Below are 25,792 nucleotides of genomic sequence, written 5' to 3'. Positions count from 1 at the left end.
ATCACCTTTAAAGTTATCCAAATGAAGTTCTTAGCATGTATTACTAATCAAAAATTAAGTTTTGATATGTTTACAATAGGAAATTTACTAAATATCTGCGTGGAACATAATCTTCACTTAATATCCTCATGATTTTTGGCATAAAAGAAAAATAATATCGAACCATAAAATGTATTTTCGGCTATTGCTACAAACAGACCCGTGCTACGTAAGATTGGTTTTATGGTCCAGGGTCACATATAATTGAAAGAAAAAAATGCTACTAAAGATCTTGGAATATGATGCCTTTATGTAACCTCCAGTAACCTTTTTTTCTTCAGAGCTTTACAAAATAAAAACAATTGTGAGCTGGTTGATAAAAAGACACAAGAGAAAGGGAGGAAAGACAGTAAGAGAGAACAATAAAGGCAAAAAGATGTAAATCTAGGCAAGCATTACCTTCCACTCTGCAACTGGATGTGCAGGGATGTGAAGGGTTCGACTCTAATGAGGTAATGCATGACTCCAGCGGCGTTAGAGTAGTGTGTGCCGTAGTGGAAACGGTCTATGGTGCCTGTGGGGTCTTCAAAACTCTCATATCTGCAGATTAAAAACCATTTTCAGTCAACCACATTTACACACATCAGCTGCAATCACTGCCACCACAAAAATCAACTCAAACTTTCAAAACATTTGCTCTGTTCCAAAATCTAGTGAACTGCTTCACTGTCTAAACAGAAAGTTGCCTTCTTAAATTAGAAAAAAAAAAGTTGACAACAAACTAAAACTTAGTACCATGATAATGCATACAATTACTTAACCTTAAATTACAAACAAAAATATAAAATTGAAACCTGAAAATACAAAAAAAGCTAATCCAAAATATCAAGAAATACTATAACAGCATATAAATAATAACGTAAGAGACTTCAAAGATTATTCCAATAGTCTGAAGTTAGCATGTAGCTGAACTAATGACACATACAAATGCATAGTAAATACAAATAATGTATTAATAATGTATTTTAAATTATTTAAATTACAACTTTTAATGGGCGCCACAATGCATTCTGGGATTGTAATATCTATGACAAATGCATACAGTCAACTATTTGGTAAAAATGTTGCCTAGGTAGGTATCTCACTAGGGTTTGAAAAAAGTGTTGTTACTGTTAACTAAACTAACTGATCAAAAAATAATAATAAGACTTACAGTAAATTAACAGCAAGTTCAAAATATTAATTAATACTATAATAGTTTATAACTAGTGCTAAAAAAAAAAACTTTTGTTTTATTTGTCAAACCGGGCAGCTTGTAGTGAACACTGAGGCTTTAGTATATATAATCCTGGACCACAAAAGTAACAAGGGTCATTTTTTTGAAATTGAGATTTATACATCATCTGAATTAATACGCTTTCCATTGTTTCCAAGTATGGTTTGTTAGGATAGGACAATATTTGGCCTAGATACAACTTTTTGAAAATCTAGAATCTGAGGGTGCAAAAACCCTCACCTATCACCTATTAAGTTGTGCAAATTAAGTTCTTAGCAATGCATATTACTAATCAAAAATGAAGTTTTCATATATGTGACCCTGGACCACAAAACCAGTCATAAGGTTAAATTTGACAAAACTGAGATTTATACATCATATATCAATAAATAAGCTTTCTATTGATGTATGGTTTGTTAGGATAGGACAATATTTGGCTGAGATACATCTATTTGAAATCAGAAATCTGAGGATGCAAAAAAATCAAAAAGACTGAGAAAATCACCTTTAAAGTTGTCCAAATTAGGTTCTGAACAATGCATATTACAAATCAAAAATTACATTTTGATATGTTTACAGTAGGAATTTTACAAAAAATCTTCATGGAACATGAACTTTACTTAATTTCTCAATGATTTTTGGCATAAAAGAAAAATCAAAAATTTTGACCCATGCAATGTATTTTTGGCTATTGCTACAAACATACCCCAGCGACTTAAGACTGGTTTTGTGGTCCAGAGTCACATATGTACAGTAGAAAAATTACAAATTATTTTCATGGAACATGATGTTTACTTAATATCCTAAAGATTTGTATCCAAAAAAAATTTTTTTTTGATAATTTAGACCCATACAATGTTTTGTTAGCTATTGCTACAAATACACCTGTGCAACTTAATACTGGTTTTGTGGTCCAGGGTCACATTTACGATCTGTTAGGAATGAGAGAACAAGACAGAGGCAGAAACACACTTCTCTCTGACGGCTTTGGCGTTCCTCTCGTTCAGCACGGCCACAGGTTTGGAGAGATCTCTGAACACCCGCGGATCGGACAGATCCAGCTCCTCTGACGTATAATCCGACAGGATCCACGGGAACTAAAAACACCAGAGAAATTCACATAAGATCATTGAGGAAGCGAATGAGCACTGATGTGTGGCCACGCTGCAGTTCAAACAGAATCCAAAGTGGCAGAGTAAATGTCACTCACCACAGGATACTGAGACAGATCATTATACGTCCGTCCTGCTATGGTGTTCAACTGCATCAGGTAGTCAAAGTTTGAGATCTCCCTGTTCACCCATTTCTGATGATAGAGAGAAAGAAATCAGCTCTAAACCTTCAGTGATGTACTATATGAAACACTTAAACAGAGATGCTTCATGTGTGCAGTGACCTGTGTGAGTCCAGAGGCTTTGAGCAGCTCCTGCGGCGAGTGAGTGGCATGCATAGACAGAGAACGCAGCAGCAGCATCCGACTGTACACTTTATTACGCACCTGTCAATCAAACCCACAAACAAGTTTGCATGTGATATTACATTCACATAGGAAAGAGAGAAAGAAGATAAGAAATGCTGAAGATTCCTGACCTCCTTCTTGAAGTTTAGGAAGTAGTTGGTCTGGTCGATGAGAAAGATCTCTAGAGCCGAGCGGCGGAGGTTGTACCTGCGCAAGTGAATCTCTCTGATCTGAGACAGAGGCCATTTAAAGTCCTGACCTACACCTGAAAATGAACACCACCTGTATTATTGCTATTCTCAATATATGGTATTCATTTCATTCATTCAAATTTCACTGTACCAGTTTCTCCTCACCTTCCTCTTTCTCTGCACTACTGTCATAGAAGTAGATGTGTTGTGTGGTGAGCTCCAGACGACCTGGATAAACGTCAACCACCGTGACCAGCTCACAGTCCTCTGATATCACCAATTTCTCCTTCTGACCGGCCTCTTCAGAATCAGCCCTTAGAAAACAACATGCACAATAATGTTTTAAAGAAATTAAATTGATCAAAAGTGGCAGCAAAAACATTTATAGAAAATTATAATGAAAAAAAAACAAGGTAACATGTTAACGTCAACATGTAAACAAACTAACCCGTTTGACAGCAATAAAGGCCTTTATATGCAAAGAAAAAAGGGGTAAATCATTTTATCAAAGGATTTGTTCACTTCCAGAACAAAAATCTATAGATAATTTACTCACCCAGTCTTCATCCATAACAAGATGTTATTCATGTTCATGTTTTTCTTTCTTCAGTCGTAAAGAAATAGTTTTTTGAGAAAAAAAATCTGGATTTCTCTCCATATAGTGGATTTCTATGGTTTCCGCCAGTTTGAACGTCCAAAATGCAGTTTAAATTCAGCTTCAAAGGGCTCTAAATGATCCTAGCCAAGGGGTTATTTCTTTTTTTTAAATTACAATTTATATACTTTTTAACCTCAAATGCTCATCTAGCTCTGTATTCCGGTTCAATACAGTTAGGGTGTGGTGAAAAACTCCCATGTCATTTTCTTCTCCAACTTAAAATCATCAAACATCGCTGCAAAAACACCAGCCCAGTGTTTGCAAAATGAACGTGCAAAGAAGATCAAATGCCCTTTACAAAAAAAGGTAAAACAGCGATGTGGGACGATTTTGAAGCTGGAGGTGAAAATGAGATGGGAGTTTTTCGACATACCCTAACTATCTTGAACCAGAGTGCACAGAGTACGCATGCACATCGCGGAGATAGACAAGATGAGCATTCGTGGTTGAAAAGTGTAGAAATATCAATTTATTTAAGAAAATAACAAATGGTTATGCTAGGTAAGACCCTTTTTCTTTGGCTAGGATCATTTAGAGCCCTTTGAAGCTGCATTTAAACTGCATTTTGGAAGTTCAAACTCATGGGCACCATAGAAGTCCACTATATGGGGAGACACCCTGAAATGTGACCCTGGACCACAAAACCAGTCATAAGGTTAAATTTTACAAAACTGAGATGTATACATCACATGAAAGCTCAATAAACAAGCTTTCTATTGGTATATGGCTTGTTAAGATACGACAATATTTGGCTGAGATACAGCTTTTTGAAAATCTGGAATCTGAGGGTGCAAAAAAATCTAAATACTGAGAAAATCACCTTTAAAGTTGTCCAAATTAAGTTCTTAACATTGCATATTACTAATCAAAAATTACATTTTGATATATTTATAGTAGGAATTTTACAAAAAATCTTCATGGAACATGATCTTTACTTAATTTCCTAATGATTTTTGGCATAAAAGAAAAATCAATAATTTTGACCCATACCATGTATTTTTGGCTATTGCTACAAATATACCCCAGCGACTTAAGACTGGTTTTGTGGTCCAGGGTCACAAATATTTTCTTCATAAAACAATTTCTTTACGACTGATCTTGAATGACAGGGGGGTGAGTAAATTATCTGTAATTTTTTGTTCGGGATGTGAACTTATCCTTCAACTAAAATCTAATCTTTAACAGATAAAAGAACACCCAAAGCATTTATCCGAAGTATTTCAAATAGATAACACATTCAGTTATTGAGTAAAGATGTTTTTTGTATTGAGCTCCAATGATTGGCTACTGCTCCTGTCCCTCTAAACCAAAACTCACTGATTGGCTGATGCAGGGTCCTCCTCCAGAAGTTCCAGGATGTCATCCTCCAGATCACTGACCTTCACCTGTTTCACCGCCTCTAACAACAGTGACTCAGCGTTTACCTGCTGGTGCTGCACACCTGAAGTAACACACAAAACCAATTATTTCCTAAAATGCACATCACATGATTCATAAAGGTTCCAGGTGACTGTTTTATGTGTGTATGTCTTACCCAGGTTATCTCTCAAGGCACTGGCTTCTCTATGGGGGTCAAAGGTGTAATTCCGCACCAGTTTGAGTCGCATACGGGAGTAGTTTTCAGCGCTAGAGAGCTTCCAGTGTATTTCTTTCTGCTGCCTGGCAAACACACACATAACCAACAGATTTTAATTTATGTTACATCCTGGCAAAAACACATGTAGTTTCATTATATCTGATTTACAGATAAAAAAAAAAAGTCATATAAATGCATACATCTCTATGCTTTTATTATAGAAGTCAGAAAACCTTTAAACTTAAAGTTTACTTCCAGAACAAAAATCGACGGATAATTTAGTCACCCCCTTGTCATCCAAGATGCTCATGCCTTTCTTTCTTTTTTTTTTTCATGTCTTTCAGTCATAAAGAAATTATGTTTTTTGAGGATTTTTTGATTTTTCTTCATATAGTGCACTTCTATGGTGCGAGTTTGAACTATAAAGTAAGAGCTAGATAAGACAAGCATTTGAGGTTAAAACGTATATAAATTATAATATTTTTTTTTTTTTTTTTTTTTTAGAAATAACCAATTGTTTCACTAGATAAGACCCTTCATCCTTGGCTGGGATCATTTAAACCCTTTGAAGCTGCATTTAAACTACATTTTGGAAGTTTAAAATCGGGGGCACCATAGAAGTCTACTATATGGAGAAAAATCCTGAAAAGCTTTCCTCAAAAAAACAATTTCTTTACGACTGAAGAAAGAAAGACATGAACATCTTGGATGACAAGAGGGTGAGTAAATCTGTACATTTTTGCTCCGGAAGTGAACTTCTCTATAAACACCTCCATCTGTACTAACAGTATCCATTCCTGCTGTCAGTGACATTTACACACAGAAACAACACTCACTTTTCCACCCAGGGACCTCTTTCACAGAAGAGTCCTCTGCGCGCTGCCCTCCACTGCCTGAGGATAGCGCTGTTCTGCGTGTGGATTTGTTTCAGCATGCTGTTGTACCTCAGGTTCTCCTGACGCCCTCGACGGCTGAACGGTTCCACAAAATGCTCCTTAAAAAGGAAATGAAAATGTTTGTAAATTCTGCATTACATTTGAAGGGAAATTCTACACTGCTGTTCAAAAGTTTTTTTAATAATTTTATGTTTTTAAAGTCTCCTGTGCTCACAAAGGATTTGATAAAAATGCTGCAAAAAACATAATATTTTGAAATATTATTACAATTTCAAATATATTTTTTCTATGTAAATATATTTTAAAATGTAATTTATTTCTATGATGCAAAGCTGAATTTTCAGCATCATTTCTCCAGTCTTCAGTGTCACATGATCCTTCAGAAATCATTTTAATATGCTAATTTGCACTAATTTGAAATATTTACTATCAATGTTGAAAATAGTTGTGCTGCGTCATATTTGTGATACTTTTTTCAGGATTCTTTAAAATAAACTTCAAAAGAACCCAATTCGTTTGTAACATTATAAATGTCTCTACTGTCAATGTTGATCCATTGAATGCATCCTTGTTGAATGAAAGTATTAATTTTCTTTCAAAAAACATCTTACTGAGCCCAAACTTTTGAACAATAAGGTATGTGTGTGTAGATGTTTTTATACCTGAAAGCGTATCTTGCTCTCTCCTCTCTCTCGGTCCCTGCGGTGCAGAGTGAGCATGAACGCCTCATAACAGTCCTTCCAGTATAGAGCCATGTTCTCATGACCCTGACTGAACGTCTCAATCTCATATTGCTTCATGTAGGGGATGATCTGAAAAAACAGATACACAAAATTCAGATTTATAATCTAAAGGGTGCAATGAAGAGCAGAAACCAACCAAATGCTCTATGTGGAAATAGATAAACATATCAGTAATAGAAAAGCTGAAACAGATCCAGCTTAAAATGACAACTATCCCCATTTAGTGTATTAATACAAGTCTTACATATTTATCCAAATAGACCCTCCACTCCGGGGAGCTGCAGTACAGCTGAAAGTCCTCAAAGAAAGACGGACTTCCGTTGGTGTCGGGGAGGGAAGGGAGGTGCAGCTCCATGTATAAGAGTTTGTGGACTTTGGACAGGAGGGTACGGAGGAGAGGCACTAAAAACGAGTAGGTCTCCTCTGTCCGCTCCTCGCTCACAGAGCGCCTGAGGATTCCCTCCACGCGGCCCAGAAGATAACAGGCCTCGTCCTGAGAGTCCACAGTCTTTGTTTGCAAGATGCCATTCAGCTTGGCTGTAGCCATGGCACACACCTGCCAGAATGAGAAACAACACAACAACTCAGTTTCTTTGCTTTACAGCAGGTTTCACTTCAAAGCAGTGCGGCCTCTTTGAAGCCTCATGCACATGACGTGGATTTGACACATATGCGATTTTCTCAAAACTCTTTACGGTCATTTTATGACTTTATAACTCTACATTTATGGGGTAACTCGCCAGAACTGCACATTTTGACATTTTAATCTGCTGAAGTGCTTCTGGTGCGCTGCCTAAAGCAGCTCAGCGCATTTGTACAGCCAAACGCACAACCTTTTAAACTATACTTTACTGCACCGTTTAGGCGCCTGCAACGCAGGTATGTGTCGCCACATTCTCGGGTTATGAAGAATAAAGAAGGGGAAAATTAATCTTCCGAAATGAAGCAGTAATGTTTTCTCAGATAAAAGTTATTAGAACCATGTCTAGGAACAAGCTGGCCATCACACTGCCCTGACCTTATCAGCGCGTTTGCATCCTATTATTTGATTCGCTCTTGTCGCTTATGACAGAACTGCTAATCACGATGATCTTGTCTTCTGAAAAGATTATTTTATTCACCTATGTCAGAAACAGAGAATCTCTTTAAAAACTGTCTGTTGTTCTGCTTCTGATGAATTATTTTTATCCACGTTGGGGATAACGTCCCGCAAAACCGCTCCTACGTCCCGAGCTAAATCAAATTATTCGCGATATGTGCTTTAAAGTCATCTGACTCAAATGATTCGCCATACGCGCTTTGAAGTTGAACGTTCTGAATCGAATGATTCGCGATCCGATTGGAGCACTTCGAAACAGTGAATCTTTTTGCGACGCAGTGGTTTACTGATTCTGAGTTACCAAAAAGCTCCGTTGATACTTTGCTCACCTTCCCTATAAAATGTATTTGTTGTTTGAAATTAAATCATTACTTTTAATAGGCCTAACTTACGATGTTTTTATTAAATTGTCATCACATAATACAGCTTTCGTCGTATTAAAAACATTTCATTGGTTCTTGCCTAAAAAGACTGGTATATAATGTGTGTTGTTAACAGATTACACTAACAGTTTGGTCAACTTCTGCCTATGGAGAGAGAAAAAAAAAAAAGTTTTAAAAAGCACCCCCGCTCCCTTTGGTTTTTTCACAAATCGCACCCTGCATTTAGCCTACTTGACAATGCCGGTTTTTAGGTTTTTACATTGCGTTTATGAGTGCAAGTTTAGGGGTTTGAGATTTTTAACTTAAAATAAAAAATTTCTTTTTCAATATACTTTAAAATGTAATTTATTCTGTGATGCAAAGCTACATTTTCAGCATCATTACTCCAGTCTATTATAATCAATGTTGAAAATAGTTGTGCTGCTATATATCTTTGTTGAGACCGATTTTTTTTTAAGATTCTTTGATGAACAGAAAGTTCATTTGAAAGAGAAAACATTTGTAACATCAAACTATTTTACCGTCACTGGCCCCAAATGGTTCTGTATATCAATGCATCCCTAATACAACCTTATGACCTCTCACCTGTGGGTCCTCCTGTGCCATGAACCCGAGCAGCAGCCGTAGCCCCACCTGAGACAACTGAAGCCATTGTGTCCCAGAGGCGTACCACACCATCAGCCCGTCCATAAGAGTCACCGTCTCCTCCAAAACCTTCTCAGTCCACAGAGCAGGATTCACCAACCCCTCAGCCTGCAGGAAGTCCTGCACAATGTGCAGAAGACGCACCGCGTTCTCCGTGTGCTGCGGCAGCGTTGTGGTCGTCGCTTCTCGGTTGTCCGTTACAGCCAATTCCAACATCCTCTCCATCAGACTGTGGAGAAAGAGATAAGCAAATGCATAAACAACTAGCCGTTCAGATCAACTCTGAGGCCTCAAATTTCAGCAAGCAAAATATTTAACCATTACAATGCTGCATTTTGAGTATGTAAAATTAATTTCAGTGCATCACTAGCATTCAGCTGCAGTTCCAAAGCACACTTGAGATGCAGTCTGACCTGAGTTTGATGTGGTCGACGGGCAGCAGCAGCTCATTGGCAGTGCCCAGTTTGGTGAGGGCGGAGAACACCTGACCTCTCTCCAGCCAGGCGGTGTCATCTGACCCCTCCACCCCTCTCCACATGACACACAACACTATCTCCAGCAGCAGACGCGCCAACTCCTCCTCTGTACGCTGTGCGGCAAGACAGAGTCTCAAATCAATAAGTCACTTCAATAAGACTGACTGCATTGTGTCTGGATAATGAAGGTATTTTTGTTTGTGGAAACTATATTTTTTCCTCATTTAATCAGAAGTTTAATAAAAGTGATTATTATTATTAGTCTAAAAGGAAATAAAGGCTTTCAACACCTACTTCTCCACAATTATATTCAATGCTATACACTAGTTTTCAATAGTCTGGGTTGGAAAGACTTTTAATGTTTTTTAAAATAAGTCTCATATGCTCATCAAGGCTGCATTTATTAGATCAAAAATACAGTAAATCAGCAACACTGAGAAATTATCAGTATTGAAAGCAGTTGTGCTGCGTAATATATATATATTTTTTTTTTGGAAAAGTAGTATTTGGAAATTCAAAATTTGAAAAAGAATTTTTTTGTAACATTTTATATGTCTTTAATGTCACTTTTGAGCGATTTATTGCATACTCTCTGAATTTTTTTTTAAATAATAATAATAATAAAGAAAAAAAAAATATATATATAATAATAATAATATTGAACAGCAATGTAATTATAATATGCTAAAAGAATAAGCTGTGCATTTATTTTTTTTTACAACAAAAGCTGTGATTTTACCAGTTTTTATATTACAAAGCTTTTTATATTTATATAAAATATATTTATATATTTATGCTTTAAATATTTATATTTTAAATATAAAATATATTTTAGCTAATTATAAATTATACTTTATAGTCACTTAAAGGGATAGTTCATCCAAAAATGAAAATTCTTTCATTAATTACCCTCATGTTGTAACCCATTTGACTTTTGTTTATCTTCAGAACAAATATTTTTCATGAAATACTTTCTGACCCTACATAAACAGCAATGCACCTACTTCGTTCAAGGCCCAGAAAAGTAGTAAGGACATCATTAAAATAGTCCATGTGACATTAGTGGTTCAACCTTAATTTTACACAGCCACAATACTTTTTTTATAAAAAAAAAAAAAAAAAACTTTATTCATTCCGTGTCAGTCTTTGACGGACATTTACAAGAGTACCACAGCATAATCGTTGTGTTGCTGTCTATGCAGGGTCAGAAAGATCTCAGATTTAATCAAATATATCTTCATTTGTGTTCTGAAGATGAATGAAGGTCTTACAGGTTTAGTACAACATAAGGGTGAGGAATTAATGGCAGAATTAAATTTTTGGGTGAACTTTGCCTTCAACACCTTCATTATAGTACATACTATCAGGTACTTGTTGAAAAATGAAGTGATACATGTCACTGCCTATTCCACTGAAGCACACATATGATCTCTAGTCTCACCTCACTGTTAAAAGACTCTCCCAGGGACACATTGTCACTAAACAGGAAGCTGTCATCATTTAAAGAGGAAGCTCCAGGGAAGGGCTTTGCATTCTCCAGAGGAGACGGTGTGCTTGGCATGCTGCCCGGAGTCTGACTGCCGCTGTCCCCGTGATCAAACAGATGCAGCTGGGACAGGTCCAAACTCAAGACCCCTGCTTTTCCGCCCCACGCTTTGGGTGTCGGCGCGTCCCCTGGTGTTTCGGAGAGAGACATCAGCTCTCCGTTGTCCAGGCTGTCTATGGACCTGCTGTCTGAGGCACTGTCTCGCTCTTCGTTCAGCCTCCCCACACTGTCTCCCAGAGCTCTGCGCTCCAGAGGAGGCTCCAGGCGGTTTCCTCCACTGCTGCGGCTCAGCTCGAAACTCCCAAGGCTGGCTGCGTCACCACGGCCCGAACCGGAACCTCCGTCGCTCCCGGGGCTCCGGACAAACAAACTCATTAGAGTGCCCTGCCAACACAACTGCTTGGAGATCTGCAGCGCTGCATCCTGCTGAGACTGCAACAGCACATACAGCTGCAGGAAATAAGAGAAAGATATATGTGACCCTGGACCACAAAACCAATAAGCAAAAAAAAAAAAAGCCAACAATGCATTACATGAGTTAAAATTATTGATTTTTCTTTTATGCCAAAAATAAACAGGACATTATGTAACGATCATGTTCCATGAAGATATTTTGTAAATTTCCTACCGTAAATATATTAAAACTTAATTTTTGATTAGTAATATGCATTGCTAAGAACTTCATTTGGACAACTTTAAAGGCGATTTTCTCAATATTTAGATTTTTTTTTTTTGCACCCTCAGATTTTCAAATAGTTGTATCTCAGCCAAATATTGTCCCATTTCAGTTTAATTTCAAGAAATTGACCCTTATGACTGGTTTTGTGGTCCAGGGTCACATATACGTTGAAAATATTACAAGACATCATTACAAGTATTTCTCTGTTACTTTATTTAATTTGGTGTAAAGTTAGGCTTTTGCAAATGCTATTTTATTTTAGGGAAAGGAAAATTAAATACAATTTTTGTAATGTCTTTACACAAAGCAATAATTTGGCTTTATAAGTCTGATAATATATACTGTAGCTTGTGCATCATATTTGGATTTTGTGTGTTTTATCCTTTTATATGGAAAAGCAGTTATTTTGAAAAAAGAAACAGTTTTAAAGTGACATTAGTTTCTTTCCAAGCTATTTCTTAAAAAAAAATGTTTTAGCAAGTGTTGTGCTTTTGTTAACACTTAAAACTGTGGTGTATTAAAGTTGTAAATGCTCTCACCCTCTTGCATACAGTCAGGCGAACGCTGGGTCCAGCTTTATGGGTCAGTAGAACCACAGCCATCAGATCTTTATAGTTTACCACAATATCTAGAGGACAAAGAGGGTCAAAAAGGAGAGTTTATGGAAAAATACTTCACATCATAAATTCAGTGTGGCCTTTATTAATGAATAGTGGGTTATGCAAAGGTTTATGCAAAACTATAACTAAAACTTAAACCAAAAAACAAATTTTGTTACTTGAAAAAAATAAATAAATTATATATATTATTTATTTATTTTATTTTATTTTTTATTACACAAACAAACTCATATGGTTTTCATCATTTTTCATCAGACTGACCAGTAGACAGCACTTGGTGAAGGAGGCACTTGATGAGGGTTGAAGTGAGATGCAGATCCGAGAACAGCAGACTGAGGCCAGAGTATCCCACATCTCTCAAGCGTAACCTCTGTTTGCTCTTCTCATACACACGATCGCACTTCAGCATCCGCTCAAACATCTGCAGATACACACAACAACATATATATTAATAACACATGCATTTGACATCACAATCAAATAGCAAAAATGTTATAATGCATTACATAAAGCAAACTTATAGTTGATGAGTTTTTAAATAAGAATATATATTAAAATATTAGTGACTAATGTATGATGTATTAATGTATTATATATAGTTAAGCATTTTACCATAATCGGTTATCGGTTTTGTAATATCGGATTCACCTATATTCAATATCGGATAAAACCCCAAGTGATTTTTAACAAGATTCACTTGTTTAAAACATCCTAAATTATATTAACATTTACTATATAGCCATTATTTCGCTAATACACATATAAATAAATACGACTCTATGGAAATTAATTATTTATTATCTCCGTGAGCGATCGCAGTTTGAGTATAGTTCTGTGTAAATGCATAGATAAACAGCGCTTTGTCAGAATCTAGAACAAAAACATTAGTAATTTTAATATAACATACCAGTTGTGAAATGCAATAAAATACAATGTTTTGTTTGATTATATTCCAATATATTATTCAGTGAATTATTCTTCACTCATTATATTAAAAGGCTTATAAACCTACTAACTGTAGCTGATATAAAGTTGATATGACTCCTGTTCTTTATTTATTTTCTCCATTTGAAAACATTAGACATTCTACATTTATTTTGCTTGCTAATGTTGCAGCTGATGCTTTTTATAAATATTTTTTTATTGTTGTAAAATGAAGATTAAATTTAACACGAAAGACTAATTTTTAACACTTTTTAAGATGACTGGAAGGAGGAAAAAATCTAAGTGAAATATGGACTTAACAGTAAATAAATATCGGTTCTGCATATCGGTTATCGAGCACATAAACATGCTAATAATCGGTATCGGTTAAAAAAAAAAAAAAATCAATATCGGCCGATCACTAGTTTTGACTTTTTTAAACTATTAGAATGAATAATACATAATTATTGATGCATGATCTGTTAAGCTTATTATGCAGCTACAATTTTACATTTACTGCAATGCAGTTGCTAAGGTGTCCAAACAGCTGATAACAACATTACAATACTTGTTTTGGCTTGTAAACAGTGCTTGATCTATGCATATTTCTCTCCTGATTCTGACAAGATTACTTTATCACTGAAGAAAGCAATTTTATGAATAGAGGACACAGAGTTTAACTGGTTTGAAGTTAAAAAGTTTTCCCTTCGCAAGATGTTAATTGACGGACTAGAGTGGTGTGGATTACTTGTGGTTTATTGTGATGTTTTTATCAGCTGTTTGGACTCTCATTATGATGGCACCCATTGACTGCAGAGGCTCCATTAGTGAACAAGTGATGAAATGCTACATTTCTTTAGTCTAAACTAATTCTTTAAGTTAGTTTTAGCATTTTCAAATCTCTAACTGATGAAAGATGCTTTAGAGAAGCTACGTCCAAAATGAGTATGAAGAGCACCTTGAAGACGAGCTCTCGGAGACGGTCTGAGTGTTTGTTGTTGAGCAGCAAGGCGTAGCAGGAGTCGGCCGCTCCCGGTTCAAACAGCAGCAGGAAGAGCTGGTCCCGCGCCGCGCTGGTCTGCAGTAGAGTCAGCAGCAGCTCCAAGATCCCGCACAGCTACAACAGCACAGTCACCGATTTCAATTTCATGTTTAGTTAATGTTTATTGCTTATAAGTGATAAGAGCAGGAGAAATCGGAAGAGACAGTGATTAAATGAATTGGCAGGGCAGTAAATCCAGTTTGCGGTTAAGCACATTGAGGTTCAGGAATAATTAAAATGGGGAAAGACAGAGGATGCTTGCTCTACTGATTAGAAAGGGCAAATCAATAACAATAAAAGAGAGTGCTTCTTTCCTGGACACACACACACACACACACACACACACACACACACTCAGACAAAGAGTTAGACATTACCTTATCACCATCAGGAATGTGCAAATGTACATGTTCAGAAAAAACTTTTCAAAAGCTTTTTTAAACGTTTTGAAATGTGATTTAAATGCAGAATTATAATTATAAAATGATAGTTGTAATTTGTTATATTATAATAAAATTAGGGCTGTCAAATGATTAATCATGATTAATCACATCCAAAATAAAAGTTCATGTTTACATACTAAATGTGTGTTTTCTGTGTTTATTTATTATGTATATATAAATACACCCACATACATGTATATTCAAGAATTTTTTTTAGATTTATATAGAAAATATTTATAATTCTATATATAGTCTAAATTAAATAGAAGTATAACTATTCATTCATATAAATATTTTTTTAAAATCTATACATGTATGTGTGTGCATTTATATATACATATTAAATATACACAGTAAACACACATTTAGTGTGTAAACCTAAATTTTTATTTCGGATGTGATTAATCGTGATTAATCATTTGACAGCCCTGAATAAAATAACTAAAAGTTAATTATAACAATCTTAATAATTGTTTTAACAATATTTTTATTTTATTAAATATTAAAGCTAAATCAAATGCTCAAGAAATACAAAAATCGATAAACCAACTAATCAAAATACTGAAAAACAATTTAGAATTGTTTTAAAATTTAGTCTTGTAACTTAATTTAATGCACACTTTGATAATAATGTTTCTTGAGCAGCAAAACAGCATATTAGAATGATTTGTGAAGTATCATGTGACACTGAAGACAGGAGTAATGATGCTGAAAATTCAGCTTTGTGTCACAGGAATTAATTCCATTTTAAAATATATTCAAACAGAAAGCTGTAATTTAAAACTGCAATAATATTTCACAATATTACTGCTTTAACTGTATTTTTTAATCAAAATATGCAGCCTTGGTAAGCAGAAGAGGCTTTTTTTTTTTTTTTTTTTAAACAATTTTTTTACCAACCCCAAACTGTATGATTTGTGACACACTAATCCTATAGGAATCCTATATAGGAAACTGAATCTACCGACATCCTCTTCTCACCTGTTCCTCATCTCCAATGGCAGCGATGTATCCCAGAATGCTCTGGATCTCCTCGTGGGTGGTTCCTTTGCTGATGTAATACTTCAGAAGGCCACAGAGAGAAGCTCTGATTGTCTTAATGTCATCCTCACTCAGATCTGCATCTTTAGTTCCAGAACTAGAAAGGAAAGAGAGAACGGATGACTTGATGGAGAGAGAAAGAGCCCTGAGGTGATAGAATAACAGAGAGTGGTACCACAGAGGAGTGAAGGATTGTGGGAGATGTAGTCTTACCCATAGTAAAGGCGAATTGTGTCCAACAGGAACTGCACTCCATATTTCTTCCTGAACTGCTTCCTGCTGTCTTTGATGACGGTGGACATGTACTGGATGTGACCTTCAACATCACAAACACATTAAGATCATCAGATTATGGGTAGTTCAGTTTTTAATGGGAATTAATGATTTTAAACTAGAATATATAATATAATCATGGTTTTGGAGGACTAGGAGTGACACTTTTAAATAAAATAATTTATTTAAGTTATCAATTATAATTTATTTGAATAATCAATAAAATAATTCAATTAAAAAGACATAACTTTTACTTAATTCATGTTTTAAAATGCAGTTAAATACAATTATTAAACTATACATTAAAGAAATATTTAAAAAATACATTTTAAAAATAAAAAAAATACATAGGTACACTACAAAGAATTTAAAAATTTAAAATTTAAAATTCAGAATTTAAACATTTAAAATTAAAAATTCAGCTTCAAAAATCACAGGAATAAATTACAATTTAAAATATATTCAAGTAGAAAATAGTTATTTCAAATAGTAAAAAATATTTCATAATTTTGCTGTTTTTGCTTTACCTTGGATCAAATAAATGCAGGCTTGGTGAGCAGAAGACACTTCTTTAAAAAACACTGAAAATCTTACTATTCAAAAACTTTTGATTAGTAGTGTACATAGAAACACTGTGTAAAACTTTACACTGCTTTAAATCATAGCTTAAAAGTAAATTAAATTTATAAATATGTTACTAAGCAAATTTTGAACTCCATTTAAAAATGTGCTTTTTTAATCCATTTGTTAAAAATTAAATTAAATTAAATTAAATTAAATTAAATTAAATTAAATTAAATTAAAAATTAAATTAAAGGTGCAATAGGAGATCTTGCTATCGGGATGTGAAAAGACTATCAACCAGCATAACAAAAAATGTTTCTGAAGACAATCACCAATTGCAAATTAAATTAAATGGTTTAAATCTGTTTATTACAAAAGCATGCATGAACAAAACAGTTTGCTTGTTTAAACACACAAATAAAAACGCGTGCACAGACTAACCGATGCGCAGTGGGAAATCTCCTTGGTTCCAGATGCTGAAGTTGAAGAGCAGGTGTGTGTGAAGCTGCTGCAGGAGCTGCGAGTTCTTCTCATATGTCATCTGCTCAATCAACAGCTGAGCCGCCACCAGCACGCTCACGTCCACCAGAAACGCCGGCAGCTGCACACAGAAATTGACAGCAAATGAAGACATACAGAGAAAAAGATGGAGAAACCAAAGGAAAGAGAATTATGGGTACCTTCTGCAGCAGAGCTCCTAATGTGGCCACAGCGTGAGAGTGCAGAAGAGTTTCCTGGTTGATGGGATGCCTCTGTAGGAAATGCTTGATCACCAGCAAAAATGTCGCAACTAGATTCTTCTCCAGTCTTGCCTCTGAATCATAAATGATCACAAACATCATATCACGACATTATCAAGGCATAATAATCATAAATACAGAAAAGAGGCAGGCGGTGTGACCCTGGACCACAAAACCAGTTATAAGGGTCAATTTTTTGAAACTGAGATTTGTACATCCAAAAGCTGAGTAAATAAGCCTTCCATTGATGTATGGTTTGTTATGATTGGACAATATTTTACTATTTTAAAATCTGGAACCTGAGGGTGCAAAAAAACCTAAATGTTGTGAAAATCACTTTTAAATCTGTCCAAATGAAGTTCTTAGCAATGCATATTACTAATCAAAAATCAAGTTTTGATATATTTACCTATACCATGTATTTTTGGCTATTGCTACAAATATACCCGTGCTACTTAAGACTAGTTTTGTAGTCCAGGGTCACATATTACTTATTCACATTTTAAATTAGCTATTCATTTTACATTTTGATTGATAATATTAATTTTAGTCTAAATTTTTGTAATTTTGTGCGCTTTTGTTAACATATTTGCTATATTTCTACTTTACTTTATATTTATCTCAGTTCTACTAATGTTAGTACTTTATATAGTTAGATATTTTATTTTAGTTTATTTAATATTTACATTTTAGCTTTATTTCTATTAATGAAAACAATTTTTAACATTTTTAGTCATAAATGTAATCATAAATACAGAATACAGAAAAGGAGCAAGCAATGAGATCCTTGAGATGCAAAATCGTTTTATATTTTGACTTATTTTAATTTTAATGATTTTGTTATGTGCTTTTGTCATTTTAAATATTTTTTCCATTTTATATATTTTTTTAGTAACCTAAAACTTCAAGTAATTAAATGTATATTTATAAATGTTTGATTTCGAACAATGACTCTATTTAATAGTCTTACTTAACCATTTTTAAGAGTTTTAGTGATAAATTCAATCATAAATACAGAAAAGGAGCAAGCAGTGAAATGCTTGAGATGCATATATTTCCATATCACTTTAATTTTAGTCCGTTTTAGTAACCTAAGTAATTAAATGTACATCATGTTTCCAATTCTGATCCTCTCATTTCTATTTAAGTTAACGTTTTTAATCTAATATTTCCATTTTATTTCAGTTATATTTCTAACGATGGTTTTTAATAGTCTTAGATATAACACTGGCTAATAAAGAGTGTGTGCTCACCTGACGCTCTGTTTGAGGGCAGAATGACCCAGTCTCCATCAGCGGGCGTGGCTGAGTCAGGGGTGATGAACTCTGACCCAGAGGGGTCAACGTGTTGTAAATCAGGGGTTAACAACGTCAACTGTTCCAAAACTGGGAGCAACACAGGAAGCCCTCCAACACAGTTGATCATGTCCTACAAAAGATGAGAGAGTATGTCAGCAGGTGTTTAGGAGAAGCAGAATTACAGAAAACGCATTTTGACAGATGTATCAAATGTATCAAAGATGAAAAACAGAAAAACCAAAGGAAGGGAAACAGCATACATACTTTGATATCCCAGTTGACCACTTTATTGCCTGTCAGACGACCATGCAGCAGATTTGGGGACAAATCCAGACAAATTGGGTTCCTACATGCCTGTATATGCAAAAAGAGGATTACTGATTAATGAGTAATTAACATTTATGATGTTTTAGAGCAAATACATACAGTTGAGGTCAACCTTTTACGTACACCTTGCAGAATCTGAAAAATGTCAATTTTCACCAAAATAAGAGGGATCATACAAAATTGTTATTTTTTTAGTACTGACCTGAATAAGATGTTTCACCTGACAACACTGACATATAGTCCTCAAGAAAAAATAATAGTTGAATTTATTAAAATGACCCTATTCAAAAGTTGATTCTTAATACTGTGTTACCGTGTTACTGTTACCTGAACGATCCTCAGCTATTTTTTTTTTTTGTTTGTTTAGTTATAGTTGTTCATGACTCCCTTGTTTGTCCTGAACAGTTAAACTGCCTGCTGTTCTTCAGAAACATCCTTCAGGTCCCACAAATTCTGTGGTTTCTCAGCATTTTAGTGTATTTGAACCCATTCCAACAATGACTGTGATTTTGAAATGCATCTTTTCACCCTGAGGACAACTGAGGGACTTATAGTCAACTACTACAGAAGATTCAAATGCTCACTGATGCTCTAGAAGGAAACACGATGCATTAAGAGTCGTGGGTTAAAACTTTTAGAATTTGAAGATCAGAGTATATTGAACTTATTTTGTATTCTGGGAAACATGAAAGTATCTTCTGCAGCTTCTGAAGGGCAATACTAACTAAAATAAAAAAATTATATTTAGGCAAAGAACATAAGAAATGTACACATCTTCTGTTCAAAAGTTTTTAACTCCCGGCTCTTAATGCATCATGTTTCCTTCTGAAGCATCAGTGAGTGTTTGAACCTTTGAACCTCAGTTGTCCTCAGTGTGAAAAGATGGATTTCAAAATCATAGTCTTGTTGAAAAGGGTTCAAAAAGGCAAAAAATGCTGAAAAACCAAAGAATTTGTGGGAGCTGAAGATTTTTCTGAAAAACAGCGGGCAGTTTAACTGTTCAGGACAAACCAGGGACTCATGAACAACTATCACCAAATAAAAAAAATGATAAAGAATCAAGTGCAAGTAAACTTTTGAACAGGATAATTTTTGTAAATTCAAATATTATTTTCTTTTGTGGACTATATGTAAACATCTTTTATGTGAAATATCTTATTCAGGTCAGTACTAAATAAAAAATAACACACATTTTGTATGATCCCTCTTATTTGCTAAAATAATTAACATTTTGCAGATTCCGCAAGGTGTATGTAAACTTTTGACTTCAACTGTACAGTATATTATTAATGTGTATCATTTCTATAAAGCTCAGTTCTAGTAGGCATTGACCTATATAAACCCCTCACCTTTGGAGAATAGTGTAGCAGAAGTTTGGGCGCCAGGTCTCCGAGTTCAGCCTCTTGACTTTTAAAGGGAGAAATACAGTTTGGTCCTGCGCTACAGAGGGCTTTGAAGTGACTGGTTTGGAGGGGCTCGTGGAAGACCATGACACTTCCCAGCTGCCCTTGCAGAGAGGTGGGACTGCCCCACTCGCTGTCCTGAGTCCCGGCGGAAATCAGTTTGGTGACTGACTCGGGTTTGGTCCCTAACAGGCCGCCCCAACCCGGGAGGATAGCGCCAAATGACGAGCGGCCGGAGGGATTGCCTCCAGAAAATGGAGGATCTGGGATCTGAGAGGGAGGAGGCGTCGTGGTGCGGTGACCCGCTGAACCGATGCAGCATGAAGTAAAGGCCTGAGAGAGAGAAATACAAACAATAAAAGACTTGACCGAAATTACACAGGGAGGTTTTTAGGTGGGTTTTCAGTCTCTCACCTCAGTCATGGTTGGGTATTTCAAAGGTGCTGAGAGTTTCTGCTGTCCATCCACAAAGATGTAGACCAGACTCTGGCCAAATGGCCTCTTCCCCGGCACATGAACGACACCAATACTGTGCTGAAGGTCAAATACAAACCACACATTAATTGTGACACTGGACCACAAAAGCATATTGTCTTATGTAGCAGGTGTGTTTGTAACAAAAGCCTAAAATACATTGTAAGGGAAAAAATGATCGATTATCGATCAATATTAAGTAAAGTTTATGTTCCATGACGATATTTTGTAAATTTCCTACCTTAAATATACCAAAACTTAATTTTTAATTAGTAATATGCATTGCTAAGAACTTCATTTGAACAACTTTACAGGCAATTTTCTCAGTATTTAGATTTTCAGCCAAATATTTTCCTATCCTAAAAAAACATGCATCGATGAAAAGCTTTCAGATGTTGTATAAATCTCACATTTAAAAAAATGACCCTTATGACTGGTTTTGTAGCCTGGAAAAAATCCAGACCCTAATCTATTAAGATTAAGGGTCTGGCATCGAGCAATGAAAAGGGCCTAATTCGAGGAGCGGCACCAAGCATGCATTTGAAACTCTCACTGCACGCAATTGGATAACGCCACGACCAATCACAACAATACACGGAGCGGAGCTAACTGATAGATTAAACTCTTGCCGTATCCAGTCGGCAAAACAGCAAAAACGTCCTTCTTGGCCTGGTTTTGTGCTCCAGGGTCACAATTCATCCATGTTTTATAATTACAATTACAAGTACAAACACTTCTTTGGTCATTGGACTCACCCAGAGCGAATCACAGAAGCAGTAGTCAGGCAGCATGACGGTGACGTATTCTTTCTTAGTGCAGACTGCTACCACAAGCACTCCGGCCGAGCTAATAAAGGCCTCGAACCCGGTGCCGCCCGGGGTGAAAAAACTAGACAAAAACACACAAAGTAGAAGTTTCTATAAATCAGTCTTCATGGCTATCATAGTAAAAATAAATTACAGTCTAACTAAAATTTATTCAGACACCTTCAACATTTCTTACATTGTCACAGTTTATTCTGTATAGTTTAGTAAATGGTAATAAATATGACAAGAACTCAGAAAAGTATGTAATGGATTACAATCAACCAAAAACTCAATATTCACACAACTATCAATACTTTGTTGGTCAATTCAATTGCAATTCAAGAAAAAACACTTAAGCAAAACATGGGCAGGTCAAAGTTTTCTGAATAAGTTTTGGTCACAAACACTGGAGACACCAAATTATAAACTGATTCCCAACATAACTAACTAAAAGCATAAAAAAAATAACATCAAGAAGCTAAAAAAAATCACTGACAATACACAAACAGACGAATAAATAAAAAATAGTGCACACAAGACACAGGAACTTGTGGTTTTAAATACTCACCTCCTTTTTTTAACAGTGTGTTATAGTTATTGTTTAATATAATACAAAATATTAATTTTTTACTAAATATTTGCATTAACTATAGAATTTGTACTTAATATTAATTATTATTATTTAAAAAATACAAACACATTTCTTGGTGTAAAACCACTACTATTCAATAGTTTGAGGTTAGACAGATTATAGTTATATTCAGCAAGGATGCATTAAATTGATCAAAAATTGCAGTAAATGCATTTTCAATGTTTCACAATTTAGTTTGAACTTTCTATTAAATAAACAATAAAAAAATGCATTAAGAGTTCCACAAAAATAGTAATAGTTCCACAAAAAATAATTCTCGAGCAGCAGCTCAGCATATTAGAATGATTTCTGAAGGATCATGTGACACCGAAGACTGGAGTAATGATGGTGAAAATTCAGCTTTGCATCACAGAAATAAATTACATTTTAAAATATTTTCAAATAGAAAACCATTATTTTAAATTGTAATAATATTTCACAATTTTACTGTTTTTACTGCATTTTTTATTAAATAAATGCAGCCTTTGGTGAGCATATGGAGACTTATTCTAAGAACATCAAAAAAAATCTTCCTGAACCCAAACTTTGCAACAGTAAATTATAATTTTTTTTAAAAAAAAGATGAAAAACTGACTAATCTCTTATTTCCATTCTCACCTATACAGCTGTTTCCTCTTCTCTCCTTTACTGGGCGGGCCTAGCTGATCTTGGTCCAATGACAGCCAAGCAAAGAAGCTGAAGGCGGAGCCTGGCCAACGAAGGATAGTTGGCACTGCGATGCCAGCCATGGGCGGTGACAGATCGAAGTACTGCATGGCGCTCTCCAGACCCTGTTTGCGCACCATCCCCAGGAGTGCCCGCAGCACGGGTCCCACATACGGGTGAGCGCGGCCCGGCTCGTCCTGACGCAGGAGTCTCAGCAAAAGCTGGAGCTCAGAGGAACTCAGCGACTGACTGCCTAATGATCCCAACAGGCCCACCAGACTCTCGGCACAGGCCCGGTGGAGCCGGTCGTGTCTCTCCAGAGCCGACAGCACGCTGACCGTCATGGAAGAGTTGACGCAGGTGGCTCGCGTCCGCCGGTTCAGACCGCAGATGCGCCGGAGCCAGTCGGCAGTGAAGATCTGCAGCTCGGCAGAGTCCAGCTCTGGAAGCCACTGGATCAGGAGCAGGAGTGGGTCCACATTACTGATGCCCAGGAGACCCACAGATGAATGTTCACCCTCAACAGCCTGCAGGAATACAGCGATGAAAAGAGAGAAAGTGAGACGGCTATGCTTCAAATGTACTGAGCATTTAACCCCGTTTCAGCACTAGTTAGTTCTCACCAGTTTTAAAAAACGCTGCACAAACACAATGTCGATTTCAAACCCAATTTGTGACCATGGACCACTAAACCAGTCATAAGGTAAAATTTTACAAAACTGAGCTTTATACATCATATGAAAGGTCAATAAATAAGCTTTCTATTGCTGTATGGTTTGTTGGGATAGGACAATATTTAGCCGAGATAGATCTATTTGAAAATCTGGAATCTGAGGGTGCAAAAAAATCAAAATACTGAGAAAATCACCTTTAAAGTTGACCAAATTAAGTTCTTAACAATGCATATTACTAATCAACAATTACATTTTGATATATTTATAGTAGGAATTTTACAAAAAATCTTCATGGAACATGATCTTTATTTAATTTCCTAATGATTTTTGGCATAAAAGAAAAATCAATAATTTTGACCCATACTATGTATTTTTGGCTATTGCTACAAATACACCCCAGCGATTTAAGACTGGTTTTGTGGTCCAGGGTCACATTTGTGAGGCTTTTACAAGGCTTCAGTGAATATAAGCAATCAACATTTAAAAGAGATTTTATTGAAAGGTATTGATATCAAAAGATAAAAAAAAAGTAATAACACTTTTTTTTTAGATCTTTGATTATACTGCCCTGCAACTTCTCAATGTAAGTACTTCTGGAATAACCATCAGCTGGAAATTAATTTGGATCTATAATAATAAATTCTGTGTCACAAACAAAGTTAGTGAAATTTGCTTTAAAATCATACATATAATTAGGGCTGCTCGATTATGGCAAAAATCCTAATATTGTAATCACGATTATTTAATACCATCATGACTGGGTCCAAAACTTTATATTACTGATTAATTTGAAGATAGCAATACAACATAAAAAATATACAAATGAAAAAAACTGAACATGACTGAATCAACATTAAACTGACAAAAAAAAAATAATGACACTGTAGCCTTTTTTGAGTGGAATTTGAAGTTGTCTCATATTTGGTAAATGTTGCATCATGTGATTCTGTTAATGTTTTTTTACTTTGAAGCTTCTTTGACACACTGTAATAAAATGAAAGGTGACCTGACTTTATGAGAAACAAAGGGGCAGATAACATCATGTGACTGACACATGGAAAATGGGAAGTGTTCATCTCACCATATTCATGAGCTCCTTCAGCAGGTGTCTGGACGGTTGACCCAGTGACACCAACACCTCATACAGGTGAATGTAGCCAATCCGCTCCTTAAACACTTCCTGAAAGGGAATGAGGTTACATTATATACTATTTTAGAAGTTTAAATTATTCACTAAATAGTTTAAATGGACTAGTTCAACTATCCCTAGTGAACATGTGCTAAAAGAATTTGCATTAAAACATTAGAACATGTAAAGAAAATTATTTTTCGAAGTTGCAAATAAAGCTAAAATTATTGGAGCATGTTTTTCAAGAACTTTTAAGACTTTATACTTCAAAATGTTACATTTAATTTAAAAAAATCATTTGTAAAAATTTGCTAACAATTCCTGAGTGAAAATTCAAAAGTGTCATATCATTTCTGTCATAATTTAGAACCAATCCAAAATAATCCTAATAGGATCAAATAAGAATCAAAATTCTACTGAATTCCTATTGGTTGTTAATCTTCTTGGTCTAATCTATCCCAGAAAAAAAGAGAAGAAAAAAAAAAAACACACATATACATACATACACACACACACACACACACATACACACTGTACAGACCAAAAGTTTGAACACACCTTCTCATTCATTTGAACGAGAAGGTGTGTCCAAACTTTTTTTCTTTTTATTAAAGTTTTTACTCTACATTTGTGCAGTTTTCAGTGGGTTAGTGATATTTTTGAATATATATAAATTAATAAATAATTTTTTTTTAAATGGGTTTTTATACAAAAACTGCTTTTTTTATGTAAAATTCACTTTATAAAAGACCCACATTTCTAACCTTAATTCATGGGGATAACATGGATAATTTCACATGGTTTAGTGTAAGATTTTTGCCCATCTTTTGGAAAATCCAGTTTTAAAAGTAAAAGAAACAACTACAAATAACTTTTGTAACTTTGGCTGCAGAGCTCCACTATTTGCTATTTGACCACCTGAAAGATATTTTTTCACAAGTTTTTTCAGTTGAATTCAAATCTACAGTACAGACCAAAAGTTTGGACACACCTGATGAGAAGGTGTGTCCAAACTTTTGGTCTGTACTGTATGTATGTATGTATGTATGTATGTATGTATGTATGTATGTATGTATATATGTATATATGTATATGTATATGTATATGTATATATATATATGTATATGTATA

At 35.1% G+C, this 25,792-nt stretch overlaps 1 protein-coding gene across 1 annotated transcript in view; it reads right to left on the bottom strand.

Moving 5' to 3' along the window:
• LOC141346838 (neurobeachin-like protein 1) overlaps positions 1–25,792 on the bottom strand; it is an 87,100-nt gene that overhangs the window by 18,040 nt on the left and 43,268 nt on the right. The window contains exons 16-43 of the mRNA XM_073851796.1: positions 24,614–24,712; positions 22,811–23,385; positions 21,511–21,643; positions 20,696–20,815; positions 20,228–20,614; positions 18,816–18,905; positions 18,507–18,681; positions 17,194–17,327; positions 16,955–17,114; positions 15,890–15,992; positions 15,617–15,773; positions 14,109–14,267; positions 12,488–12,647; positions 12,146–12,234; positions 10,823–11,377; positions 9,319–9,494; positions 8,846–9,134; positions 7,023–7,334; positions 6,698–6,847; positions 5,976–6,133; positions 5,098–5,222; positions 4,881–5,004; positions 3,071–3,219; positions 2,846–2,979; positions 2,652–2,753; positions 2,466–2,561; positions 2,228–2,352; positions 439–579 (exon numbers count right to left, since the gene is read on the bottom strand). Of these exons, the coding sequence (XP_073707897.1) occupies positions 439–579; positions 2,228–2,352; positions 2,466–2,561; positions 2,652–2,753; positions 2,846–2,979; positions 3,071–3,219; positions 4,881–5,004; positions 5,098–5,222; positions 5,976–6,133; positions 6,698–6,847; positions 7,023–7,334; positions 8,846–9,134; positions 9,319–9,494; positions 10,823–11,377; positions 12,146–12,234; positions 12,488–12,647; positions 14,109–14,267; positions 15,617–15,773; positions 15,890–15,992; positions 16,955–17,114; positions 17,194–17,327; positions 18,507–18,681; positions 18,816–18,905; positions 20,228–20,614; positions 20,696–20,815; positions 21,511–21,643; positions 22,811–23,385; positions 24,614–24,712 (5,177 nt within the window). The remainder of the gene's footprint in view (positions 1–438; positions 580–2,227; positions 2,353–2,465; positions 2,562–2,651; positions 2,754–2,845; positions 2,980–3,070; positions 3,220–4,880; positions 5,005–5,097; positions 5,223–5,975; positions 6,134–6,697; positions 6,848–7,022; positions 7,335–8,845; positions 9,135–9,318; positions 9,495–10,822; positions 11,378–12,145; positions 12,235–12,487; positions 12,648–14,108; positions 14,268–15,616; positions 15,774–15,889; positions 15,993–16,954; positions 17,115–17,193; positions 17,328–18,506; positions 18,682–18,815; positions 18,906–20,227; positions 20,615–20,695; positions 20,816–21,510; positions 21,644–22,810; positions 23,386–24,613; positions 24,713–25,792) is intronic.

This window comes from Garra rufa, chromosome 12 (assembly GCF_049309525.1).
Source record: "Garra rufa chromosome 12, GarRuf1.0, whole genome shotgun sequence".
In the NCBI taxonomy this organism is placed as follows: Eukaryota; Metazoa; Chordata; class Actinopteri; order Cypriniformes; family Cyprinidae; genus Garra; species Garra rufa.
Note: the sequence above shows the minus strand (reverse complement) of the source record. Positions and strands in the feature narration are given on the sequence as shown.